Source organism: Narcine bancroftii, chromosome 9 (genome assembly GCF_036971445.1).
Source record: "Narcine bancroftii isolate sNarBan1 chromosome 9, sNarBan1.hap1, whole genome shotgun sequence".
NCBI lineage: Eukaryota > Metazoa > Chordata > Chondrichthyes > Torpediniformes > Narcinidae > Narcine > Narcine bancroftii.
Window position 1 is genome coordinate 74544802 of NC_091477.1, and position 24583 is coordinate 74569384.

At 43.1% G+C, this 24583-nt stretch overlaps 1 protein-coding gene across 1 annotated transcript in view; it reads left to right on the top strand.

Annotated features, from left to right (window-relative positions):
* Positions 1 to 4919: 4919 nt before the first annotated feature.
* The window catches only part of ky (kyphoscoliosis peptidase), a 126786-nt gene continuing 107122 nt past the window's right edge, over positions 4920 to 24583 (top strand). The window contains exons 1-3 of the mRNA XM_069896493.1: positions 4920 to 4970; positions 7933 to 7965; positions 16209 to 16250. Of these exons, the coding sequence (XP_069752594.1) occupies positions 7963 to 7965; positions 16209 to 16250 (45 nt within the window). The 5' untranslated portion in view covers positions 4920 to 4970; positions 7933 to 7962. The remainder of the gene's footprint in view (positions 4971 to 7932; positions 7966 to 16208; positions 16251 to 24583) is intronic.

Consider the following 24583-nt stretch of genomic DNA (forward strand, 5'->3'; position numbering starts at 1 on the left):
TTCCATTCACTCTGTGCCTGTACACAATCATCTCAATGGTTTCCCATTCCTCCACCAATTAAATATTGCATGGGGAAGTTCAGAAAGTTTCCAGATCTCTTACCAATTTCTACAGATGCATTATAGAAGGTATCCTGTTTGAATGCCTGACAGCTCAGCGCAGAACTGTTCTGTCCAACCTCTTTGCCTCATCATATCTCTCTTCTGCTATCAGAAGATCTTTAGAATGTTATTCTCCACCCCCCCCCCCCCCACCCCCCCAAGAACTTGGTCATAAAATCCCTACTCCAGAAAAAGTCATTTGAATCTAACCATCTGTCCTGAACCCTGGTCTCCAGTTTATATTCCAGCAAATGCTCCCTCCAGCAAGGGCCTATCCACACCCTTTTGGAAGCTGTTTCTACTATTCTTTCAGTCAGGTGTTCCTGCTCGCTCCAATGAAAAAATAAAACCATCAATCACCTCTCCCCACCCCAAAACCTCATGTGTGCTCCCTGGGCCTTGAACCAGGCTTGTGCATTTTCATCCCCCTAATCAAACCACACAACATTCTTTGTACCCAGATGCAAACAGCCCAGTTTTCATCCATCCCCAAAATCTGAAGCTCTGCATCCCTTTAGCCATTCTTGTTTATATTAATTTTTAATTTAGGCACACAGTATGGTAACAAGCTATTTGGCCCACAAGTCTGTGCCACCCAATTTACACCAAATTAACCTACCCCCCTGGTACATTTTGAACAGTGGGAGGAAACCAGAACCCTGGGAAAAACCAACACAGACACAGGGAGAATGTACAAACCTCTCAGGCAGCACAGGATTCAAACCCAAGTCCTGATCACTGGTGCAATAAAGGTGTTACAATAGCGCCACCCCTAATTGTTCTATTTCCCCTGCAACCCCTAGAGGAGACAGACAGAAGTGCATTAGCTGGAAGTGGTCACACTGCCAATGTTGCAACATGATCAGTTTTTCGTTCATCTTGACCTCCTTTTGCTTTTGTATTCTGCACCTCTCTTCACAAAACCCACCATCCTGTCTAGTTTGCTGGCCACTCCCTCAACAAATTCTGCATCTTCAGGCTGTGTGAAGACCTGCACCCCATGTCTCTCTGTTCCTGCACACTCTCTGCAACTGTCTCTCCTGGTGGTTCTTGCCCAAATGTATTCTTTTGTTACTTTCCCTCAAATTTGATCTGCCTCCTGTCTGCCCATGCAACCCATCTATTTCTGTCCGCTGTGATTGCCTTCCCAGTTGCTGACAAAACCTCCAAGGTTGGGGGTTTCACTGTCTCCTGAATTTCTTGATATCACTGTCTGATGTTCAATGAGAGTTTATTGTCATGTATATAAATATACTGTACAGATGCAATGAATGTACATCAATGAATGCTGCAGTCAAGTACATCAGATACACTAATGCCACAGTAAAAATTAAAGGTACCACAAATCCAAGACAGAAAAGTAGATAATAAATTTCAAAATAGATAAATAAATATTCACAGACTCAGTTAGTGCAAGGAAAAAACTGTTTCAGTAGTGCAAACAGATCTTTTGGTGGTCCCAAAGTGGATTATGCTTATGGATTGTAATCTGGGGTAATTCAACAGCCTGACAACTGTTGGGAAGGTGGTGGGGGGGGGGGTGGGGGGGAAGGAACCTGATCAACTTCTGCACCTTCTGCCTGAAGGCAGCAGTGTGAAGAGGTAAATGACCAGAGTGATGGACGCCCGTTATGATGTTGGGTGCCTTCTTGAGTCAGTGCCTCACATAGAGGTCAGAGGCTGTGAGGGGACTGGCTAGGTTAGCCACTTACTGCAGCCTGTTTGCTGACTCTTTTATTATCTTCAAAAGATGCTCTGGGCTCTGTAGCATCTAAAACAACAGAAGATCTTTGGCTCCTATGGTGCAAATGTATGGCTTCTGTGCCTCAATTGTGAAGCAGGGTGAGAGGTTAGAGCTATTGAGAGTTGAGCATTGCCAAGATTTGGGGCCAGAGTTACAGGAAAAGGTTGAGCAGGCTGTAGTGTACTGGCTGGCCTGTCCTCCAGGTGTCCTTCTACCTTAGCTCCTCCCTTAGTCCTGCCCATGTGACCCTGGGCCATAAAGATAGAGTCCCCTCTCCTTCCCGCTCATTCCTAGCCTTGGACCCGGGCCACCAGTCTCTAGTACAATAAAACTTATCGTACCCCTCAGTCTTTATTTGTGTCATTATTGGGGCTACTGATAGCACCCAACAATTTATTGTACTAGATTTTGGAGGTCTCCGGTAATGGAGAAATTGCTGCACCCAGAACTGCTGGAAGTAGACCCCCAAGTCAGGTGCTTTGGTGCTCTTTGAGCAATGGATGAACTGCTTCAACAACTTCCTTGATGCTGGTGCTGAGGTGGTCGACTATGAGGGGAAGTTAAAAATCCTTCAGGCATGAGTTGGCCAGAGGGCCTTCCTGACCATCCAAGGCAGTGCGACCTACAACGAGGCGATGGCTGAGCTGCAGGCACTGTACAAGCCTAAAGTGAACGTGGTCTACTCCCATTACCTGCTGGCGTCCAGAAAACAACAGCTTAGCAGTCCACTGAAGAGTCCATCTGGTCCCTGGTCACACTGCAAAAAGACTGTTTGGGGAATCCACGGCCACTATATCCCTAACCCAGTGCGTGGAAGAACTGATTCGAGACACCTGCGTGTCAGGTCTGAGGTCAGATTATATCCGGCAATGACTCCTCGAGGAGGACCCGCTCCCACTCAAAAAGGTTATCGACTTAATCAGGACATTAGACTCTGCCCAGTGCCACGCGGTGTCGATCGCGAGCAAAAGCAGGCCATCTCTGTATGTTCTACCATGAGGGCCTTCGGCCTGGGACTCAGTGTTGGGCATTACTGACCCAACGATGGCTGTAATCACGCTGACAGCATCGTCAAGATGCAACTTCTGTGGGCAGTCCAAGCATTTGCAATGCCTCTGCCCCGCAAGGAGGGCTAAGTGTTCGGGCTGAGAGAAGAGGGGCCATTACCAGAAAGTCTGCAGGTCCTGACTGCAGTCCGGGAGCAACATGGTGTGAGTTCCAGAAGAGCTTCCGGTGCTGCCCGTATGTGCAGTAAGGGGAGCGCCATCTTGTCGACCATCGCTCCCAACCTCTGCACCTCTGCCTACCACCCCAATGACGTCACTTCCGACTGCCACAACTCTACTTCTGCCTTCTTCCTCATTGAACACTGCGTGGTCAACATGGAGGTCGCTATCTTGGGAAGATCTCCCCACAGATGATGAAGGGATGCCTATCCTGGCATCAGTCACTCTGAATCAAGCCAGCCGAATCTCGAACTCCATGATGCGGATCAAGGAAATTGGCGAATGGTTCCTTCATCCCTCCCTGGCTGACAACCCCAGGACCAGTTCTGCTTCTGAAGCACGTCAGGGGCCATAAGATGGACCCACTGGTTGAAGCAGTGCACCTCATACATGCAAACCCTCAATACGCATTTGTGAGGGACCTAGATGGCCATGAGGACACTGTGCCAATACGAGACCTGGTAAGAGCTGGAGACCGAGACCGCTTTGCCAGCTACTGACCACGCCGCAGACCCGATCATTCAGCATCAAAGCACGACCCTGGATCCTGAGCTGCCTGCCTTGCAACCGGATGTCCAAGCAGCTACCCCACATGCAGCAGCGGAGGACCTCCCAGCATTCCGGGAGTCCACTGCTGGCACCCCTTCTCAGACAGTCCCTGCAGTGAACACTCCGCCATCAGTCCCTTCTCTGAAGGAGTGCCGTACGGACACACCAGTTTCACAGCGGTCCAGCAGACAGACAAGGCCACCCATGTAGCTCGACCTCTAACTGGCAGGGGCGTCTGCTTCTCCCGCCCCTTGTTTTATCTGATTATACTGTGGCTGTTGTGCTACTATATTGTTGTTGCTGTTATCACCCCAGTTTCTTGATTGTTTTCTGATGGGTTCCATTTTTTTAAAAGGGGGATGACTGTAGTGATATGATATGTTAAAGTTGGCCCACCCTCCAGATGTCCTTCTACCTTGGATCCTACCCATGTGACCTGGGCCATAAAGGTCGAGTCCCCTCTCCTTCCTGCTCATTCCTAGCCTTGGACCAGGGCCAGCAGTCTCTAATACAATAAAACCTATCGTTCCCCTCAGTCTTTATCTGTGTCATTAATGGGGTTACTGATAGCGCCCAGCACAGGTTAAGGCTTTATTCTTTGAAATGCAGGAGGATGAAGGGTGATTAAATTGTTAAGTTAGACATACAGCATTGCAACAGGCCAATTCTGACCTACAAGTTTGAGCTGCCCAAATTGCATCCCAATAACCTACTCCCTGGAATGTTTTTGAAGAGTGGGAGGAAAGCAGCCCTCCCATCCCCCAGAGAAAACCCATGCAGACACAGGGAGAACATACAAACTCCTTGCAGACAGCGCAGGATTTGAACCTAGGTCTGATCCCGATTGCACTCACTGCTACGCCAACTGTGTTGCCCACAAATGTCCTGAAAATAGATCAGGTGAATGCAGAGTGTCTTTTGCCAAGAATAGGGATTCAATAACCAGAGGACAGGTATAAGGTGAGGGGGGAGGGAGTGATTAGGCAGGAATTTTTTTAAACGCAGAGGTTGTTGGGTGAATGGATGGGCTGCTTAAGGTGATGGTTGAGGCAATGTTTAAGAAACATTTGGATAGAAACATGGATAGGACTGGTTAAGAGGATATGGGCCAAATGCAAGCAAGTGGGATGAGTGTGGGTGGGACATCCTGGTCAGTGAGGGCAGATTGGTCCAAAGGGCCTGATTCTACACTGTATGACTGTCTAGAAGTTCTACATCTGCCTTAACTTTAATTTCAGATTGAAACACAAAGGAGAAGATGGCATCAGAAAACAACCTTGAACGCTTCCTGAAAATTTTTGTGGCCATTGTCTGCTTACCATTCCTTCCACTTTGGTTTTGCTTCATTTGTAAGTATTGCTTTCTCTAAACATATGACAGATGGACATGGGAACAGAAATTGCATGTCTTATTTTTGTCACTGTTCTGTAAGTGAGATTCAACGACAACCATTTCCATTCTGAAGTTAAACAATACATGAATGTGCTGAGCAACTCAACAGGTCATGCAGCATTCAAAGGATTTTTAAAAAAATAGTCTATGCCCTTCTTTCCCAACAAGGAGCCCAGGCCCAAAATGTTCCTTACCCTTAACTTCCTATGGATGCTACATGACCTACTGAGTTTCTCTGGCACTTGGTGTATTCAACCATTTCCTGTCTATTCTGCAGACTACAAAAATTCACCCAAGTATATAGATTCATTGAGTTGTAGAGCTTAGAAAAGGTCCTTTCGGCCCAACGTGTTCATGCTGACTATGATGTCTACCTCCTGATTGTCTGCATTAGACCCATGTCCCTCTATGCCTTTCCTACCCAAGTACCTCTCCTAATCCCCCTTTAAACATTATAATTATACCTGCTTTCACTGCCTCCTTTGGCAGCTCGTGGCATACATGCACCATACCTTCTGTATGGGGGGGGGGGGGGGGGGAGAGAGAGAGAGGATCTTGCTCCTCAGATATCCTTTAAATTGTTCCCCTCTCACTTTGAACATGTGTCCTCTAATTCTCATCGGTTGGGAGGGGGCAAAAACAGCTGAGCAGCTGTGGGCTCAGTACGGACTCTTGCAGTACTCCCTGTAATGATAGTGATCATGGTTGCAATGCAACTAGCAATGCCTTAAGGATTATAGTTCCTGTTTGATTATACTTGGCTGTCAGCAGGGGGCTGGCACAAAGCAGGAGACGATGTTAGATCTGTAATGGAGACTTGCAGCCTCGTGCCATGCCACATGGTGCTGTTTACAAAAATTAAAGACCCTTTTCCTTCATCCATGTGTTGTCGAAGAACTCACACATACGAATAAAAGATAAAACTCTCCCCTCACTATTGATTGGCATTTCTGCTTGGTAATTTATTTCAACTCTCTGCCTTCTGTCGAATAAACAGATCTCTGCCCATGTTGATATTACCCCAAAACCATGCATCCTTATCATATGGATAATCAGCCATTAGATTATTGAGGTTTAAGCTGTACAGCCCAGTGTTTCTGGTGTCATGTCAAACCTCCACAAACTAACGTACTTTTCTCATGATGCCATTTGTGTGTTGGGTCCAGGAAAATTCCTCCAAGATGGTGACTCTAAATAATTTAAATTTGTTCACCCTCTCCACCTCTGATCCCCAATGATCAATGGATCATATACTTCAGGTTTTCTCTTCTTGATGTGAACAATTAGCTCCTTGGTTTTGGTGGCATTGAGTGGCAAGGTTGTTGTTGGTGCACCATTCAGCCAAGTTTTCAATCTCCCTTCTGTATGCTGACTCATTGCCCCTTTTTTGTGCAACCCACTACCGTGGTATGGTCAGCCAACTTGTGGATTGGTGTTGCTGTAGTGGGTGTAAAGTGAGTAGGGCAGGGGGCTAAGAACGCAGCCCTGTGGTGCTCCAGTACTGATGGAAATGATGGAGGAGATGTTCTTGCCAATCCTCACTGATTGTGGTCTGGAGGTGAGGAAATCAATGATCCAATTATACAGTTGGATGTTGAGTCCCAGGTCTTGGAGTTTGCTGATTAATTTTGAGGGGACGATGGTGCTAAATGCAGTCAATAAAGAGCATCTTGATGAATGCATCTCTGCTGTCCAGATGTTCTAGAGCTTTATCCAAGAACTCTCAAGCTTTATAGTAAATACTAAGACTGACCAGATAGAGCTAGAAGTGGGTGGAGATGCTATCTTGCACCATTCTTATGTTTATTCAGACCTGACAATCAGTTGGACATTTTTACAAATTTCCTGCGCATAAGCTCTCTGCCTGTAAAATATACTGCCCTCTGTGTTCCTAAGTTACTTGTGCAGCCATAGAAAGCAAGGTGATATGCTGGAAACACAGAAGGTTCAGGAAATGTGGTTTTCTTTGTGCATTTATGAAGTCAAATGAATCAATCCTCAATAAATAATCATGTCATAGTGGTGTCATACTAATTGCCATATACTTTATGTATTTACTTCCATCTTGGCAATAGATTTAAATTATGTAAAAAAAAACTCAATGGCAGCAGTGAACTCTAACGTTTTTCCAAAGTACTCTCTCAAGGTTCACATCACTTGATTTAAATTCTCCCCAATCTTGGGATTATTTCATCAGAAATAAACACAGAGAACACTGTGATAACGTGGTGGATCACTTGGCAGCTCAGCTGGCATATCCTCTACATCAGGGAGACTGAACACAGACTGGGAGATTACTCCGTCCACTGCCACAGCCAACCATTTCATTTCCACATCCCCCTGCCATACTGACATGTCTGTCTGTGGTCTCATTGAGACCACGTACAAATTAGCACAGATCTGCTGGAGAAACTCAGCAGGCTTCACAGCATCTGTGGGAGAGTAGATAAAGGTTGGAGGATAAAGAAGCCAAGAAGTGAACGTAGATGGAGAGCAGGAGGCAAGAATAGAGGGCCAGGGAAGGGGATGGGGGAAGGATTTAACAGAAACTGAGAAAGTTGATGTCAATGCAGTCAGGTTTGAGAATGCCAAGACAGAATATAAAGTGTAATGGAAATTAAGGATGGCAAGCAAATAAGTTTGACTAGCTCTAATTGTACAGGATCATCTACCATCCAGGTGTTCGTTCGGCCATGATTTTTTTGGGACACTGACAGGACAGAGGAAATTAAGAGCATCTTTCTGCTCAAGTTGATCTGAGTAATGCCACAGAAGGTCCATTTATTCTCCAGTTACTTTCATGATAAAGTGGATACCAGGCAAAAGCTAAAGAACATATTCCTGGTGAATATTAATGCGATGTAGATTTGCAAACTGAAATTAAAACATGATCCAAATATTTGCCTTGTCTCTTTCTAGATATACAAAAACTTCTCGAATCGCCTGGAAATGGTAAGTCTTTGGAAAATTTATTGCAAATGTTATTAGAAATGTCATAAAATTGTTTGACATAGAACACGACAGCCTTTCAGCCCACAGTGTTGTGCTGACCAATGTAAACCTACTCCACATCAATCTAACCCATCCCTCCCTCATAGCCCATAACCCTCTATTTTTCTTGCATTCCACCACCATCTTGAATTCACTGCCAAGCCCTTGAAGATTTCATAGTTCACCAACTCCAGACAGTCACGAACCTTCCCTTCTGTCTCCTCAAACCCTATGAGTTTCATGGTCTTTAGTTTCTGTCTGTGCAGGAAGGAGGAACACAGTCAGGTTCAACCTCCCAATTTGCAGGTGTGGAATGGAATAATTGTCATCCTTGGTGATATAGCTGGTATACTCAATTCACTGGTGTTGCAGTGGTTGAGTGTTCAATCCCTTGTTTTAAGATGCAAGATTAAATTTATTGTCTTGTAATAAAAACAGTGTCATATTACACAAAATTGCATTTTGTCTGCTGCAGGGCAGGCAGACAGCTTCGCAATTGGCAGAAATTGAAATGCCTCTTGTGATCAGAGAAAGAAAAATTGTTGTAGCACCATGACACAGCTGACAGTGGAGACCTGCCGGATTCTCCAATTGGCTGAGTGGCATAGCAGTGGTTGAGAGGGCTCAATCCTCTGGTATAGCAGTGGTTGAGAGGGTAGTTTGGAAGGACCTTCTTTAAGCTGGTCTAGTTAAAGTCCTTGGCAATGATTGAAAAAGCATTGGGATATGATGTTTGATGATCCTAGCATGTAGGTCCTCCTGTGCTAGCTTAATGTCTATGTAGACTGCAGTTAGGACATCCAAAATTGAAAGGGGCCTGACCACAAAACATTGATTGGACTCTTGATAAAAGGTTCTGACCGAAAAACCAATTCCAGCCATGTATTCTGCCTGACCTACTGAGTCACTCCAGCTTCTCATTCTGCTCCCTGTGTGACTCCTGAGTTCACTTCCTTCTTGCCATCAGATCTCTGAAGTGCAAGTGTTTAGCAGCAGAAAAATTTTAGTCCAAGTTTGAGCCCCTCTGCTGGGGTCTGCACCAATGTCCCATTTTATCCACTATGATCTCTCAGCTGCATTTGAGGAAACAGCCACTGACTGGAGTGTGGGTGGGTTCCTATGGGTCACGCATTAAGTATAATGAGATTAACAACAGGGTCGAAATTCAAAATAAATTCTCGTTAGGTTGTTTTTTAAATGCTTGGCCACGTTCCAGAATTTTTATTTAGATTTCGGAACTCTGTTTTCCTAATACTGTGTGTGGACTAGAATCACAATCGAGCACATGGGAACACACTTAGACACTTAGGTCCAGCCTGCACTTGCTGACCAAAATGTTCCACCAGCCTGCATTTGGCCCATATCCATCAAAACCTCTCCTATCTATCCACGTCTCTGTCCAATTTCCTTCTTCAACATAGCATTAGTACTTGCCTCAACTACCTCCTCCAGTAAAAATGGAAAAAAGACTAGTAGAAAGAACAAAGTAACCAAATTTATGGTTAAATCGATGAAGAAAATGCAACTTTTGGATATATGGAGGAGACAACACCCAAAGGAGAAGGAATACTCATATTATTCGGGAAGACATAAAACATACTCAAGGATAGACCTGTTCCTGTTATCAGCCCACATCCAAGGGAGAGTTAGGAAAATGGAATATAAAGCTAGATTGTTATCGGATCACTCACCCCTGTTATTAGCAATAGAGCTGGAGGACATCCCACCGAGAACATATAGATGGATATGAAACTCCATGCTACTTAAAAGACAGGATTTTAGAGAATTCAATGAGTGACAAATTAAAATGTACTTTGAAATAAATACGGAATCAGTGAAAGATAAATTTATACTATGGGATGCAATGAAAGCGTTCATCAGAGGGCAGATAATGTTATGTAACTAAGATGAAATAAACTACAATCAGGAAATAGAAAAGCTGGAAAGGGAAACAGCAAGTATGGAAAAAGAATTGGCAATAAGGGAAGATACAACAAAAAGAAGAGAATTGGCGGACAAAAAAATAAAATATGAAACACTACAAACATACAAGGTGGAGAAGAATATAATGAAGACAAAACAGAAGTATTATGAGCTAGGAGAAAAAACACACAAAATACTAGCTTGGCAGCTTAAGACAGAACAAACTAAAAGAACGGTATTGGCATCAAGGAAAAAGGACAAACAAATTACATATAACGCAACAGAGATCAATGAAAACTTCAAGGAATTCTACGAGCAACTATATCGAACTGAGAACAAAGGGAAAGAAGACAAAATAGATGAGTTTCTAGCTAAAATTGAGCAACCAAAATTGCAAGAAGAGGAGCAAAATAAATTAATAAAATCATTTGAAATAGAGGAAATACAGGATATATTAAAAAAAAACTACTGAACAATAAAACGCTAGGAGAGGATGGACTCCCAATAGAATTCTATAAAACATTTAAAGACTTATTCATTCCTCCTCTCCTGGAAGTAATGAACCAGATTGAAGAAACACAGAACATGCCAGATTCATGCAAAACAGCAATAATTACAGTAATATCAAAGACGGGGAGAGATCCACTAACACCAGCATCATATAGACCAATATCTCTACTTAACACAGATTATAAGATAATAGTTAAACTATTAGCAAACAGATTGGCCGACTGTGTACCAAAAATAGTAAAACTAGATCAAACTGGATTTATTAAGAAAAGACAAACAACAGACAATATCTGTAAGTTCATTAACTTAATCCATGCAGTACAAGGAAACAAGACGCCAACAGTGGCAGTTGCCTTAGACGCAGAGAAAGTCTTTGACAGAGTAGAATGGAATTATTTATTCAAAGTACTACAGAGGTTCAACTTACTAGAGAAATATATTAATTGGATTAAAGCATTATATAAGGGACCATTGGCGAAGGTGACAGTAAATGGATATATATCAAACCAATTTAAATTAAGCAGATCAACTAGGCAGGGATGTCCACTATCTCCCTCACTGTTCGCGTTAGCTATAGAACCACTGGCAGAACTGATAAGAACAGAAAATAAAATAAGAGGGATCAAAATAAAAGAGAAGGAATATAAAATCAGTCTATTTGCAGATGATGTCATAGTATACTTAACAGAACCAGAATTATCAATAAAAGAATTACATAAGAAATTGAAGGAATATGGAGAAGTATCGGGGTACAAGATCAACACAAATAAAAGTGAAGCAATGTCAATGAATAATGCGGATTTCACAAAGTTTAAGAAAGAATCACCATTTAGATGGCAAACACAAGCAATTCGATACTTAGGTATACAACCAGATAATAATCTAGGCCATCTATACAAACTAAATTATCAGCCATTAATGAAGAAATTACAAGACGATTTAGAACATTGGAAAGACTTACCACTAACACTGATAGGAAGGGTAAATTGCATTAAAATGAATATCTTCCCAAGGATACAATACCTATTTCAATCATTACAAATTCACCTAACAGAGAAATTCTTCAAGGAGCAAAAGAAAATAATAAGGAAATTCTTATGGAAAGGGGGGAACCGAGAATAGCGCTAGATAAATTAACAGAATGGTACAAACAAGGGGGCTTACAGCTACCAAACTTTAAGAATTATTATAGAGCAACACAATTAAAATACCTATCAGATTTTTATCAAACAAGGGAAAAACCCAATTGGACCAGATTAGAGCTAGATAAAATAGGGGAGAAGGTACCTGAACATATACTATATAAGTGTGATGAAAAGCTGGTGTAACATAGCAATTCACCAGTACTGCACCATCTGCTCAACATTTGGAAGAAGATTCATGTAGAAAGGAACAAAACAAATTATCAACTAGCAAAACTAATATTGACGCAAAATCAACTAATCCCTTTCACAATAGATAACCTTTCCTTTAGAGAATGGGAGAGAAAAGGGATCAAAAGAATAGAAAATTGTTTTTCGGGAAATAAATTATTATTTTTTGAACAAATGAAGGACAAATATGGTATAACTCATGGTACAATGTTTGCATACCACCAACTGAAAACCTACTTGAAGGACAAATTGGGAAGCAGGCTGAGATTGCTAGAAGGAAGCAATTTTGAATATGTGATTACAGACACAATGATAATTAAAAGATTTATAACAAACATGTACATCAAACTGCAAGAGAAAGAGAATGAAGAAACAAGCTGTAAACCCAAACAAAAATGGGAATAAGATCTAAACATAAAGATAAAGAATGAAACATGGGAAAAGCTATGCTCCGGAACTATGAGAAATACAATAAACACGAGGTTATGCATGATACAATATAATTGGTTACACAGGCTATACATCACACCCCAAAAGTTAAATAAATGGGATCCAACAGTATCAGACAGATGATTTTGTTGTAAGAAGGAAACGGGAACAACAGTACATGCAATTTGGGCATGTGAGAAAGTGGAAAAACTTTGGGAAGATCTAAACCAGGTATTAAATAAAATCACAAAAAGCAACATACCAAAAAATCCAGAGATCTCTCTTCTAAGTAATATAAGAAGTAAAGAACTTGGACTCGATTTGGATGGAGCACAAAAAAGATTTATTATGATAGCCTTAGCTGTAGCAAAAAAATGTATTATGTCAACCTGGAAATTAGAAGATGGCAATGGTACATAGAAATTAATAAATGTATTCCATTGGAAAAAATAACATATAATTTAAGAAATAACATCACAGTATTCGAACAAATTTGGGAACCGTACATGGAACACAACAGAGAAATCCTACCGCGGACCTCCACCACCTAAAATGACAGAATGAGAAGAAGACAAAATGAACTGATCCAGTATGTAAAAGTAGAAGACACAAATTTCTTGTTTATTTTTATTGTGTGATGACATTGTTTAATGGGTTTAATGTATCATATAGGTTGAACGTTGAGTGGGTGGGGAGGGGGGGTGAAGGAGGGAGGGAAGGGAAGGGTAAAAGGGGAGAAAATGACTCTGTGTATATTCAAGAGGGAAATGTTTGTGTGTATTTTGGTTAGTATGGTTCATAGTGTGAAAATTTTTTTTAAAGTAAAAAAAACTACCTCCTCCAACAGCCTGTTCTATACACACCATCCTGTGGGGATTTTTTAAAAAAACCTCTCCAGTTCCTGTCAAATCTCCACCCTCACCTTGTACCTATCTTCTCAGGTTACTGACCACTTCCCCCTACTCTGTGAAAAAGGCTCTCTGCTTTCACCCAATCTACCTCTTGTGACTTTGTACACCTCAGAGATAATCATTCATCCTTCTGCACTCCAAGGAATAAACCCCTTTGCCTGCAGATCAAGCCTCTAAGTCTGGCAACATCCTCATAAATCTTCTCTCTACACACTCTTCAGCTTGGCAACATCTTTCCATAGCAAGGAAACCATAGATGAGCACGATCCCTCAAATGGGACCTCACCAACATCTTGTAAACCTGCAACATTACCTCCCAAATTCTCTACTCAATTCTCTGATTGAAGGCCAATATGCCAAAAGCCTTTTAGACCATCTTATCTATAATGCCACTTCCAAGGTACTATGTACAGTAGCTGTACTCAAAGATCCTTGTGCTGTACAAGACTCCCCAGATCCCTACGATTCACTGTGTAGGTCCTACCCACATTGCATCTCACAGTTTTTGGTATTAAATTCCATTCCTCAGCCTGACTGATTGAGATCCTGAGGAACTGAGACTCTGCCTTCAGAGCAGGTGTCAAGATAGCCTTTGCTGTTTCAAGAGCCAAACTGTCTAAGGCCATCAGGGAAGCAAAATGTGTGCATGCCCATTGCATTCATAGTCACTTTCTATGCATCAAGAACACGCGACGTTTGTGGAAGGACCTCCAAGACATCGCCAACTATAAGACTACACTATCTGCCTGTGCTTGTGATGCCTCCCTCCCAGAAGCACTGAATGACTTCTACGTGTGCTTTGAGGTGAGAAATGAGGTGGCTGCGAAGAAGACCCTCTCCTCCAAATGATCAGGTGTGGTGTCTGACGGTGGCAAGGTCATCCCATAGAAAGCTGCTGGACTGGATAACATTCCCAGGGATGTGAGGGTAAGCTGCCAGATGTTCTCACTGACATCTTTAGCATCTCCCTGAGAAGAGCTGTGGTCCCAATGTGCTTCAAAGCTGCCACCCTTGTCCCCATGCCAAAGAAGTCATCTGTGTCCTGCTCCATTGACTGCCATCCAGTCACGCTCATGTCCACCATCATGAAGTACTTTGAGAGGCTTGTCATGGGGAACATCAAGCTCCTGCTCCTCAATCATTGGACCCCCTGTGGTTCACATAGAGATCCAACCACTCTATGGACTATGCCATTGCCACCACCCTCCATCTAGCCCTCACCCACCTGGGAAATAAGGAAAGGTATGTTCAAATGCTGTTTATTGACTTCAGTTCAGCATTGAACACAATCAGACCCTCAGTACCTGATAAGGAAGTTGAGCCTGCTGGGTCTAAATTGGACCTCCTGTCGGGGAGATCTCAAACAGTTTGGATCAGTAAAAGCACCTCCAAGACCATCACTATGAGCATGGGCTCTCCAAGGTGGCACGCTTAGTCCACTGCCATTCATTCTGCTGACCTATGTCTGTGCAGCTAAACATAGTTTCAACCACATCATCAAGTTTGCTGACAACACAACCACGGTGGGCCTGATCAGTAAGAATGATGAGTCAGCATACAAAGATGAGGCATAGGGCCAATGTTCTGTATCTGAACATTTTTTTTTAAAAAGATGGTTGACTTGAGGAGGACCAAGGGATCACTTTCGGCTGACCATTGATTGCTCGACTGCTGAGGTCGTCAAGAGTATCAAGTTCCTTGGAGTGCACTTGGCAGAGAACCTCATCTGGTCCCTTAACACCCTCAATTGCCAAGAAAGCCCAGCAGTGTCTCTACTTGCTGCGAAGGCTGATGAAAATTCATCTCCCACCCTCCATCCTCACTAGATGCTACAGAGGATGTATTGAGAGCACCCCTGTGCAACTGCATCACCACCTGGTTTGGAAGCTGCACTTCCTTGGGCCACAAGACCCTGAAGAGGATAGTGAAGTCAACAGAGAAGATCATTGGGGACTTTTACTACCATGATGGACATCTGCAACACATGATGCAGGTGAAAAGCAAGAAATATTGTGAAGGACTCCACACAACCCTCAAAAACTTTTCTCCCTTCTGCCATCTGGTAGGAGGTGCTGCAGCACTCGGGCCCTTGTGTCCAGATTGGGCAATAGTTTTTTTTTTCCCCAAGCATCAGGCTCTTGAATTCCTAGAACATGTGTTGATAATGTACATGGACTTTTATTGTATGTCTTAACATTTTAACTTCTATTCTAACTTGCATTTGTGTAAATCTGCTCCATGGTCCTGGAGAAATGCAATCTCATCTTTACCATGCACTGCATGGTATAAACGACAAATAAAGGTGACTTTACTTGATTCTGCTGTGAATTTTGGCAACCATCTTCACTATCCTCAGTACCACACACATTAGTGTCATCCACAATCTTGCCTATCATGCCATTTAAATTTTCATCTAAATTATTGATCCATTCTGCTATCTCATCTGGGATCCCCTGTGATTTAATCTTCCAGAAAAGCCCATTTGGTGGAGCCATCGAGTGTTGAGGCTGATAATAAACAGTGGTGATATCATGGACAAAGATAGACTTTTCAGAAAATGATTTTTTTAAAAATGTTGACAGATCTCTGTAGGTCAGGCAGCATCTGTGGAAAGCAAAAGAGAAAATATTTTGGGCTGGAAAGGAGTCAGAGGGATGAGGGCAGAAGAAAGAAGGGAGGGACTTACTGGAAATTGGAGATATTGATGCTGTCTGGTTGGAGACTGTTGAATGGAACATGGCATTGTTCCTCCATTTTATTTGTGTCGTCAGCTTGAGGCCCATGGACAATATGTTGGTGTATGTATAGGATCTGGAATTGTTCTGGCTGGATACTGGAGGTCTTGGGTGTCCCAAGGATCTCTGAGATGCACTGGGAGAGACAACTGAAGAGGAGGAGGTAAAAATTGGATTGGCCAAAGGAGCAGGTTTCAAGAAAGATAAAGATGGGAATGGTTTTAAGGGAATTCCTGAAAGAACATAAAATGCTCGTGTTGATTAAAAATGATGACAAAAGGTTATTGTAAAGATTATACCAATGTACACATTGCCTTTTGCAGAATATCCTGAAACAGAGCAATCAACTAGTGAAGAAGAAAATGGTAAGGAGCTTTAAAATAGGGGAAAGTAACATGGAATTAATTCTGTGAACCCACCCCCACCCCCTCACCCCTCCCTTAAATATACTTGTGGATAATTGGCCATTTTGGACTGATGGAAATGCACTTTGATCCCTTGTCCTTCATTTTTTTTGTCCCTCAGTTTGGATGCCTTGGGTTCAAGAAGGAAGGTAGATATCCTGCTGCTTTTCCCTTCAGCCACATTATCAATTCTCTAGGTCGGGTGGGTATAGGATGAAAGTGACTCATGAAAACTGCAACATTCAATGTGTCCAATGTCACGCATTATTTTAATTCTCTTGAACAGGTAACTTTTTGGATCAAATTAACTCTTCAAGAAGGAAGTGGAGAATGGGCTATGGGTATTGTTGACAAGACCAGCATTTTATCACTGATTTTTGAAAATCAGCTCTTTCAAGGTGGGGACGAGCCTTCCACTACCACAGTCTGTGGTGAAGGTATAATTGTGGGCTGAGGGCTAGTGACTTCCAGGATTTAAACCCAGTGATAGTGAAGGAATGATGAAGAAAATGGTGTGATTTAGAAGATGTGGCATCTTCAGGCATCTGCTGCCCTTCCAGGTGGGAGGGGTCACAAGTCCAAGTGCTGCAATTGCAGAAACTTTGCATGGTTAGTACACTATTGCAGCATCAGTGCCCTGGGTTCAAATCCACCATAGTCTTTAAGGAGCTTGTACATTCTCGACCTGACCACATGGATTTCCTACAGATACTTCCATGTTCCAAAGATGTAGGTTATTTGGTCACATGGGTGTATTTGGGTGGCACAGGATCATAACGCAAGCTGTATCTAAACAAATGTGCAAGATTTTGTAGATGGTACTCATTGCAGCAAAAGGGCTTCAGTTACTTGCTCACCAGGCAAAGAACTCTTTAGCAGGGGCTGGGGTGGGAGTTTTCAGCTGGCTATGGTGGTGCTGAAGAGGAGGTTCACCAGACTAGTTCTGGAAATGGGGGTTAGCCGATGAGGAGAGGTTTATAACCCTTGGACTATTCTCACTGGTAGTTAAAGAGATGAGGGGTGAACTTACATAGAAACTCAAAATTATCAGTGGAATTGATTAGATAGAAGCATGAAGGTTGTTTCTTCAAATTTACGTTGAGCCCTGACAATAGATGAGGCCAAGAAAAGACATGTCAGGTGCAAGTAGAGCTAATGGGGGTCATAGATTTGTGTCTGAGTCGTTTGGCTAAATATAAAATTTGTATAGCTTCTGGGTTCGGGGTAGTAAATTTAAGACCAGAATGTAAATCTACGGGATTCTCTGCTCAATTAGAGACTGCTTCGTTTAATGTATTTAAGGCACAGATTTTTTGAATAGTTGGGGAATGGAGGGTTGTGGGTATCAAGCAGATGCAATAAGTGGAGCTGAGCCCACCACCAGATCAGGCACGATGGTTGACTCCTGCTCCTATTTCCTGTGTTCTAATGAGTGCAGCTGAGGCTGCCATTCTAATGAGTGTGCATTCCGTTACTACTCAATGCTGACCTTGTTCCAACTATGGGTAATCCAGAGAATGAGAGGGGAAAAAAAACATGAAGAGATGGTGATGCTGGAACATGTGCAGCTTGCTTATTCAATTCCAACCACATCATGGGTCTGCCCATGCCATCCATTGACGTGCATTCATCAGAATCCAGATTGGAGCTTTGCAGATGAGATAATTGATCACCGGATCCCCATATTCTACCCTCCTCTCCCTGGATAAACTTTAAGGTGGTGAGATTACACTTTGATTGATAAGAGGGTTTCAGAATTTAGTTCCAGAAATGAAGGAATAGTGTTATAGTTCCAAGGCAGGATGGTGTGTAACTTGGAGGGAGATCGACAGAAATGACATTAGCGTGACCTTGTTTAAGCTTCTTGAATGTTATTTGAGCCTTTGAATACTTTTAAGGTTACATTCTTGAAGAACAGAGGTTGGTAGATGATACACAATCATGATCTGATTGAAAGGCATTTTTTGAAACTTGGAGATAGAGCATCCCTTTCAGCCTATAAGTTCATGCTGCCCAATTGACCTGCAACCCTGTAAGTTTTTAATGGTGGGAGGAAACCAGAGTGCAAGACACGGAGAGGATGTATAAACTCCTTAGAGGCAGTGCTAGGTTCAAAATCCTGTTGCTGGCACTGTAACAGCATCGCCACCAACTGTGCCGCCATTTTTTAGATTTTCCAACACTGACAAAAATGAGGAAAATCTGAGGGAGCAGAGGTTTATGCTGCTTTTTGTGGATAGGTTATCTGATCAATATTGTTGGGTGGTTGCCAGTGCTGTTAACTGAGTGAGAAAACCTTAGCAGGAGGTGCAGCTATTCTGCATGCTTGTCTTTAGAAGTGCGGCTGGGTTGCCGGCTGGTCCTGTAGACTTTGCAGTGAAAAATCATGAAGCAGTACAGCACAATAACAGGACCTTCAGTCACCATGTCTGTGCCAAGCAGGATGCCAATCTAAAGTAATCCCATCTGCCTACAGATGCTTTCTACCCCTATGTAACATAGAACATTACAGCACAGTTCAGGCCCTTCAGCCCATGTTGTGCCAACCTATGTAATCCTCCTTCACAACAATCTAATTTTTTTATCTATCTCACACTGATGACCCTCTTTTTCATAGATTCATGTGCCTATCAGAGGCTTTTAAATATCCCTATGGTACCAGCATCTATCACAATCCTGGCAATAGATTCCAAGCCCTCACCACTCGGTGAGGTGGGGGGGGAGAAATTCCCCTAAAATTTCCTACACTCACCTTAAACAAATGCCCTCTGGGATTTGCTATTATCGCTCCAGGAAAAGGTGCTGGCTGTCCACCATATCCAAGCCTCTCAATCTTGTATTATTAAGTCACCCCTCATCCTTTGTTGCTCCAAACATAAAATCCCAGGCTCTATTGACCATAAGACATCTTCTCATAACATCCTCCTAAATCTCCTCCTCACCCTCTCCTTCAAGAAATGAGGAGACTGTAACTGAATGCAGTACTCCAAGTGCAGTATAACCAGAGCTTTATACAACAGCACCTTGTGGCTCTTGAACTCAGTTCCCTGAATAATGAAGCCCAACACACCAAGGACATTCTTAACCACCTTATCAACTTGCACAGCGACCTTGAGGGATCTATGGATCTGGATCCCAAGATCTCTCTGTTTCTCCAAATTAAGAATCCTGCCATTAAACATGTACTCTGTCTTCAGGCTTGACATTCCCAAGTGCATCACTTCACACTTATCCAGATTGAACTCCATCTGCCACTTCTTTGACCAACTCTATATCCTATTTATTAACTGCTGTAACCTACAACAACGTTCTGCATTATCCACATCCCTGCCAACCATTTCAGATTTCTTGTCAGAGTGCATCGTGACATCACAAGCAACCCTGAGATTCCTTTTCCTGCAGGAGTGGCAGAATTACTCCTAATTGGCTGTGCAAAATATAAATTGTACACAGTATAAACATGTAAATAAATAAAAGAGCAGTAAACAGAAAACAAATGTAAACAATGTGCAATGCGGAGAGAGCAAAGAAAATCAATAAAGTGCACCAGTAAGAGTGTTTAAATGCATTGAGGAGTCTGATGGTGGAGGGGTAGCAACTGTTCCTGAACCTGGTGGTGCAGGTCCTTTTTTGATCCTGGAATTCATCTGGACACTTGCATTTTCAAAGTTTGCTCCATAATCTCTACCCTAACTTTCCAAACATACTTAGAGCATCTAGGTATTTCACTTTCATATCACTGGTAACAAAAGTGGGCCATAACTTCTGATGTACCAGAATGGTCAGCGGCTAATGGCCTCCTTGTCCACAGCACCAGGAATTCTCAATTCAAGATTTTTATTGCCATTTGCACAAAACACATAAAGGCTTTCCTCTGTTTGCCCTGTAAAGGTGCCACTAGCCCAGCTCTACTATTGAGATGAGGAGGAGTATCAAAGTATTGTCTTACCACTGCTTTTGCTCCCCTAATGTAGCAACCATTTTACCAATGCATTCTTTTCCTTCCTCCTCACTTGCTATACCACAGAACAGCTATGGTGCTCTGGTCTCCGCTCGGCTCTATTCCCCATTGGAAACTCCTTTCTCCGTTACTATTTAGATCTGAAAACTGGTTAGAACCGGATGCCCGCAGGGATCTCTTGAATTGTACGAACGGTAGTCACACTGACCCAGTGCACCCTTCTGCCACAGTGACCACCCCTTGAACAATTTGATCCATTAAACTCTCAGTATCACATTAAATTTTTACATTTTTAAAAATGTTGATGATGCAATGCCATCAAACCCCCATGAATACCGCACTGCCCAATTACACCACTAACTTTGTATATTTTCAGAGGGTGGGAGGAAACCGGAGCCCCCAGTGGAAATCCACATGGACATAGGGAGAATACAAAAATTCAATGATGGATTCGAACCCAGGTCACTGGTGGTGCAATAGGGTTGCGCTAACCACCACATAGATAGGCGGTGCCAGCTGCCACTCAAGCTCAGGAACCCAGAGTTCGATTTCCTCCTATTGATGTCGCTCTATGCACCAGTAGTCACCCTGCACATGGGGAGGATCAAGAGTTTCCACGTCCCACAAAATGAGTGTCCTATATTGTGGAAAGACTTGTCCAGAGCGTTGCCTTTCAACGTTCTGCCAGAGGAAGTGGTAGAGGTGAAGACGATTGTAAAATAGATTCAGAAGATGCATGGATAGCATGCAGGCATGGTGGTCTGGAGAAAGGCTGTTTCATCTGGCTGTATAGTACATGTACAATCTAGTGATAATAAACTTGAAAGGTTTAGAGGGACATGGGTTGAATGCAGGCAAATGGGACTAGCTCAGGTACACAACTTGATTGGCATGGAGGTGCTGGCCAATGGTGTGGACTACTTGATAAATTCTGCTGGTGTTTGTGAGCCCGTTCAGCCTGCAGTTCTCACAGCATTTACACAGAGCTTGGCTTCAGAAACATAACTTGTGATGCTCCAAAGAATGATGAGTTCACAAGAACGGTGCCCAGAAAAATCCAGTGCTGCCAGAAAAAGCAAAACCAATATCGAAAATTAAGCCCTTGCATCTTTTGCAGACTCCTTTTGAAGGTGTGCGTCAACCTGACTCAGAAGGATTAGTTACAGAAATACACAGTTCAAAGGGCCTTAATCACTTCTGTTTATTGGCTGAGCTGCCCAAAATAAATTCCAGATTCACCACAGAAGTATCAGATGAAGGAAGCACCTCAAGGCCAGGGGATATGATTTAATTCCTTCAACATTACATGACAGGAAGAGAACTAAAAAGATAAAATTCATCCCTAAGCTCAGGGCATGATCGGCTGTTGAAGAAAGGAAAGCTCAGCCTTGCTGAGAAACCAGATAGTGTTTATTAGTTTTATAAAGCTACATCTTTCAGGCAGCAAGATTGGGCCCAACGTCAACTTGCAGAAAGCAGTTTGCGGCGTCTCATGATGTTCCCCTTTCCAATTTGGGTGCCTGTGAATGTGCCTTTGTGCTCCTCCAAATGAGCACAAAGCACCAATGTGCTGGAGAAACTCAGCAGGTCTTGTACAGGCCGGAGCATCCAGCACTTGCTACGCCATTGTTGCCTGCGGAGTTTCTCCAGCACATCTGCGACTTGCATTTGACATCAGCATCTGCAGACTCCCTTGCAATAGTAACAAAGAACTGGTAAAGCATGCACGGACAGTCGACCAACGGGCAGGCTGTGGCTGGGACCTCTGCTCTGAAGTATCCCAGAACCTGCTCGCAGGGTCTCTATTACGATTGCTCCTTCTGTGGAAAGTGTCTCTCCACAACATTTTGTTAGAACCATTGAACCCTCCATCACAAAAACAAGCAATTTTGCACATCTAGTTGCTGCCAAACTATTTTTCTGCATAGTCCCATTGGCCTTCATCCAGACCACAGCCCCTCATATTCCTTCCATCCATGGGCCTATCTAAACTTTTCTTAAATGTCAAATTTGAGTCCATATTCACCACTTCAACCGGCAGTTCCTTCCACACTCCAACTGCTCTCTTCTAACTTGTCCTTTATTTCACACCCTTTATGATCCATTGGAGCCTCGTGTCATCTTCTTCACCTCAGAGTGACCCTCTACCTCCTTCCCTCTCATATGCTTGTTCAGCCTTCTTGTAATGCCTGTTTCAACTATTCCCACAGGATATGGTCCACATTTCTACCCCTGCCCTCTCCTCTTCTGTTTTTCCCTTCCCTCATTTGCCCTGCCCTCCTCTAGTCTCTTCTACCTTCCCTTCCCCTCTTCTACACTCCTTTGACAAGAAAATGTGAGGTCAGCTGGCTAGGAAGGTCAGATCACACATGATCCAGAGTGAGTTGACCATTTGCATACAGAATTGTCTTGGCAGTAGGAGGCGGAGGGTGGTAGTGGAGGTTTGTTACTCAAATTGGAGGTCTGTGGTCAATGGTGTACCACAGGGACCAGTGCTGGGTCTGCTGTTGTTTGCTAGCCATAGAAACAATTTGGATAGCAATATATATAGCAATGTAAGTTTGCAGATGACATCAAATTGGTGGTGTGGTGGACAGTGGTAAGGTTACAAAATTGAAGAAACACATAAACTGCAAATGATGGAACCTTGAGCAAACAATGAGCTTCTGAAGGGTCTCAATGTGTCAGGCAGTATCTGAGGAGAGAAATAAAGAGTGTAAGAGAGGTGAGAGTGGACATTGGACTGCTTTAAAATGATGCCGGGGAGATAGTGATGGGACAAGGGCAGACAAACTCAATAAGCCTGAGAACCCTAACAGCCCAAATACACCTGAGATTGTCTGATCTCGGAAGCTAAGCAGGCACAGGCCTGGTCAGTACTTGGAGGGGAGACCAGCTGGGAACACCAGGGGCTGTAGGTTTCTGTGAGGGCGCGGGACAAAGTGGCAACTCTTGGTCTGCCTTAAAGTGGACAAAAGTTAATGACTTTCATGTATGTTTCATTCTAAATGTAGCATTACATGGCAATAATGAAACCTTTACCTTCTAAGTATTTTGCCATGGAAGATATTAGCAGTATGCCAGAGGTTCAAAAATGTCAAGGGAAAGAAATGGGTGTAGTAACTGTCACTAAGGAGAAGGTGCTGGAGAAGTTGGAAAGTCTGAAGGTGGGTAAATCACCAGGACTGGATGGACTATATCCCAGGATTTTTAAAGAGATAGGTGAGGAGATTGTGAAGGCTTTGGTAGTTATCTTACAAGAATTCCTGGATTCCTGATTGGTTCCAGAGGACAGGAAAGTTACAAATGTCATTCCACAAAGGGAGGGAGACAAACGACAGCAATTGTAGGCCGGTTAATCTGACTTTGGTGGTTGGCAAGACGTTAGAATCTTTTTTAAAGGATGAGGTTTGCGGCACTTGGAAGAACAGTAAAATAGATAGAAATCAACATGGGGATTCCTGGAGGGGAAATCCAGCCTGATGGAATTACTTGCGGAAATAACAGGAAGAGCAGACAAAGGAGAATCCGCGCAAATTGTTTACTTGGATTTTCAGAAGCCACGCGTGAAATCCATGGCATTGCAGGAAATCTATTAGTATGGATAGAAGATTGGCTGACTGACCAGGAGGGATGAAAGGAGCCTTTTCTTGCTGGCTGCCAGTGACCAGTGTTTTTCTGCAGAGCTCGGAGCTGGGGCCGCTTCTTTTCACATTGTATGTCATTGATTTGGATGATGGAATTGGTGGTTTTGTGGCCAGGTTTGCAGATGACACAAAGGTGGAAGGAGGGGGCAGGTGGTGTTGAGGAAGCATTAAGTCTGCAGAAGAACTTAGACAGGTTAGGATATCGGGCAAGGAAAGTGCAGTTGCAATATAGTGTAGAGAAATGTATGATCGTGAACTTTGGTGGAAGGAATAGAGGCATAAGACTATTTTAAAACTGGACAATGAGTTCAGAAATCGGAGGTGCAGAAAGACCTGGGAGTCCTCATGCAAGATTCCCTACTGGTTAACTTCACATGCAGTCTGGGATAAGGAAGGCAAATTGTAAGCCAGCATTAATTTTGAGAGGAATTTAATACAAAAGCAGAGGATTAATGTTGAGGCTGAATAAGGCATTGGTCAGACTGTATTGGAGTATTGTGAATAGTTTTTGGCTCCATATCGAAGGATGAATTGGCATTGGAGAGAGTCCAGAGGAGGTTTGCGAGAAGTTCCCTGAAATGAAAAGGTTATCATATGAGGATCATTGAAGACTCTTGGATTGTACTCACTGGATTTTAGAAGAATGATGGGGAATCTCATTGAAAAGACTGAATAAAGTGGACACA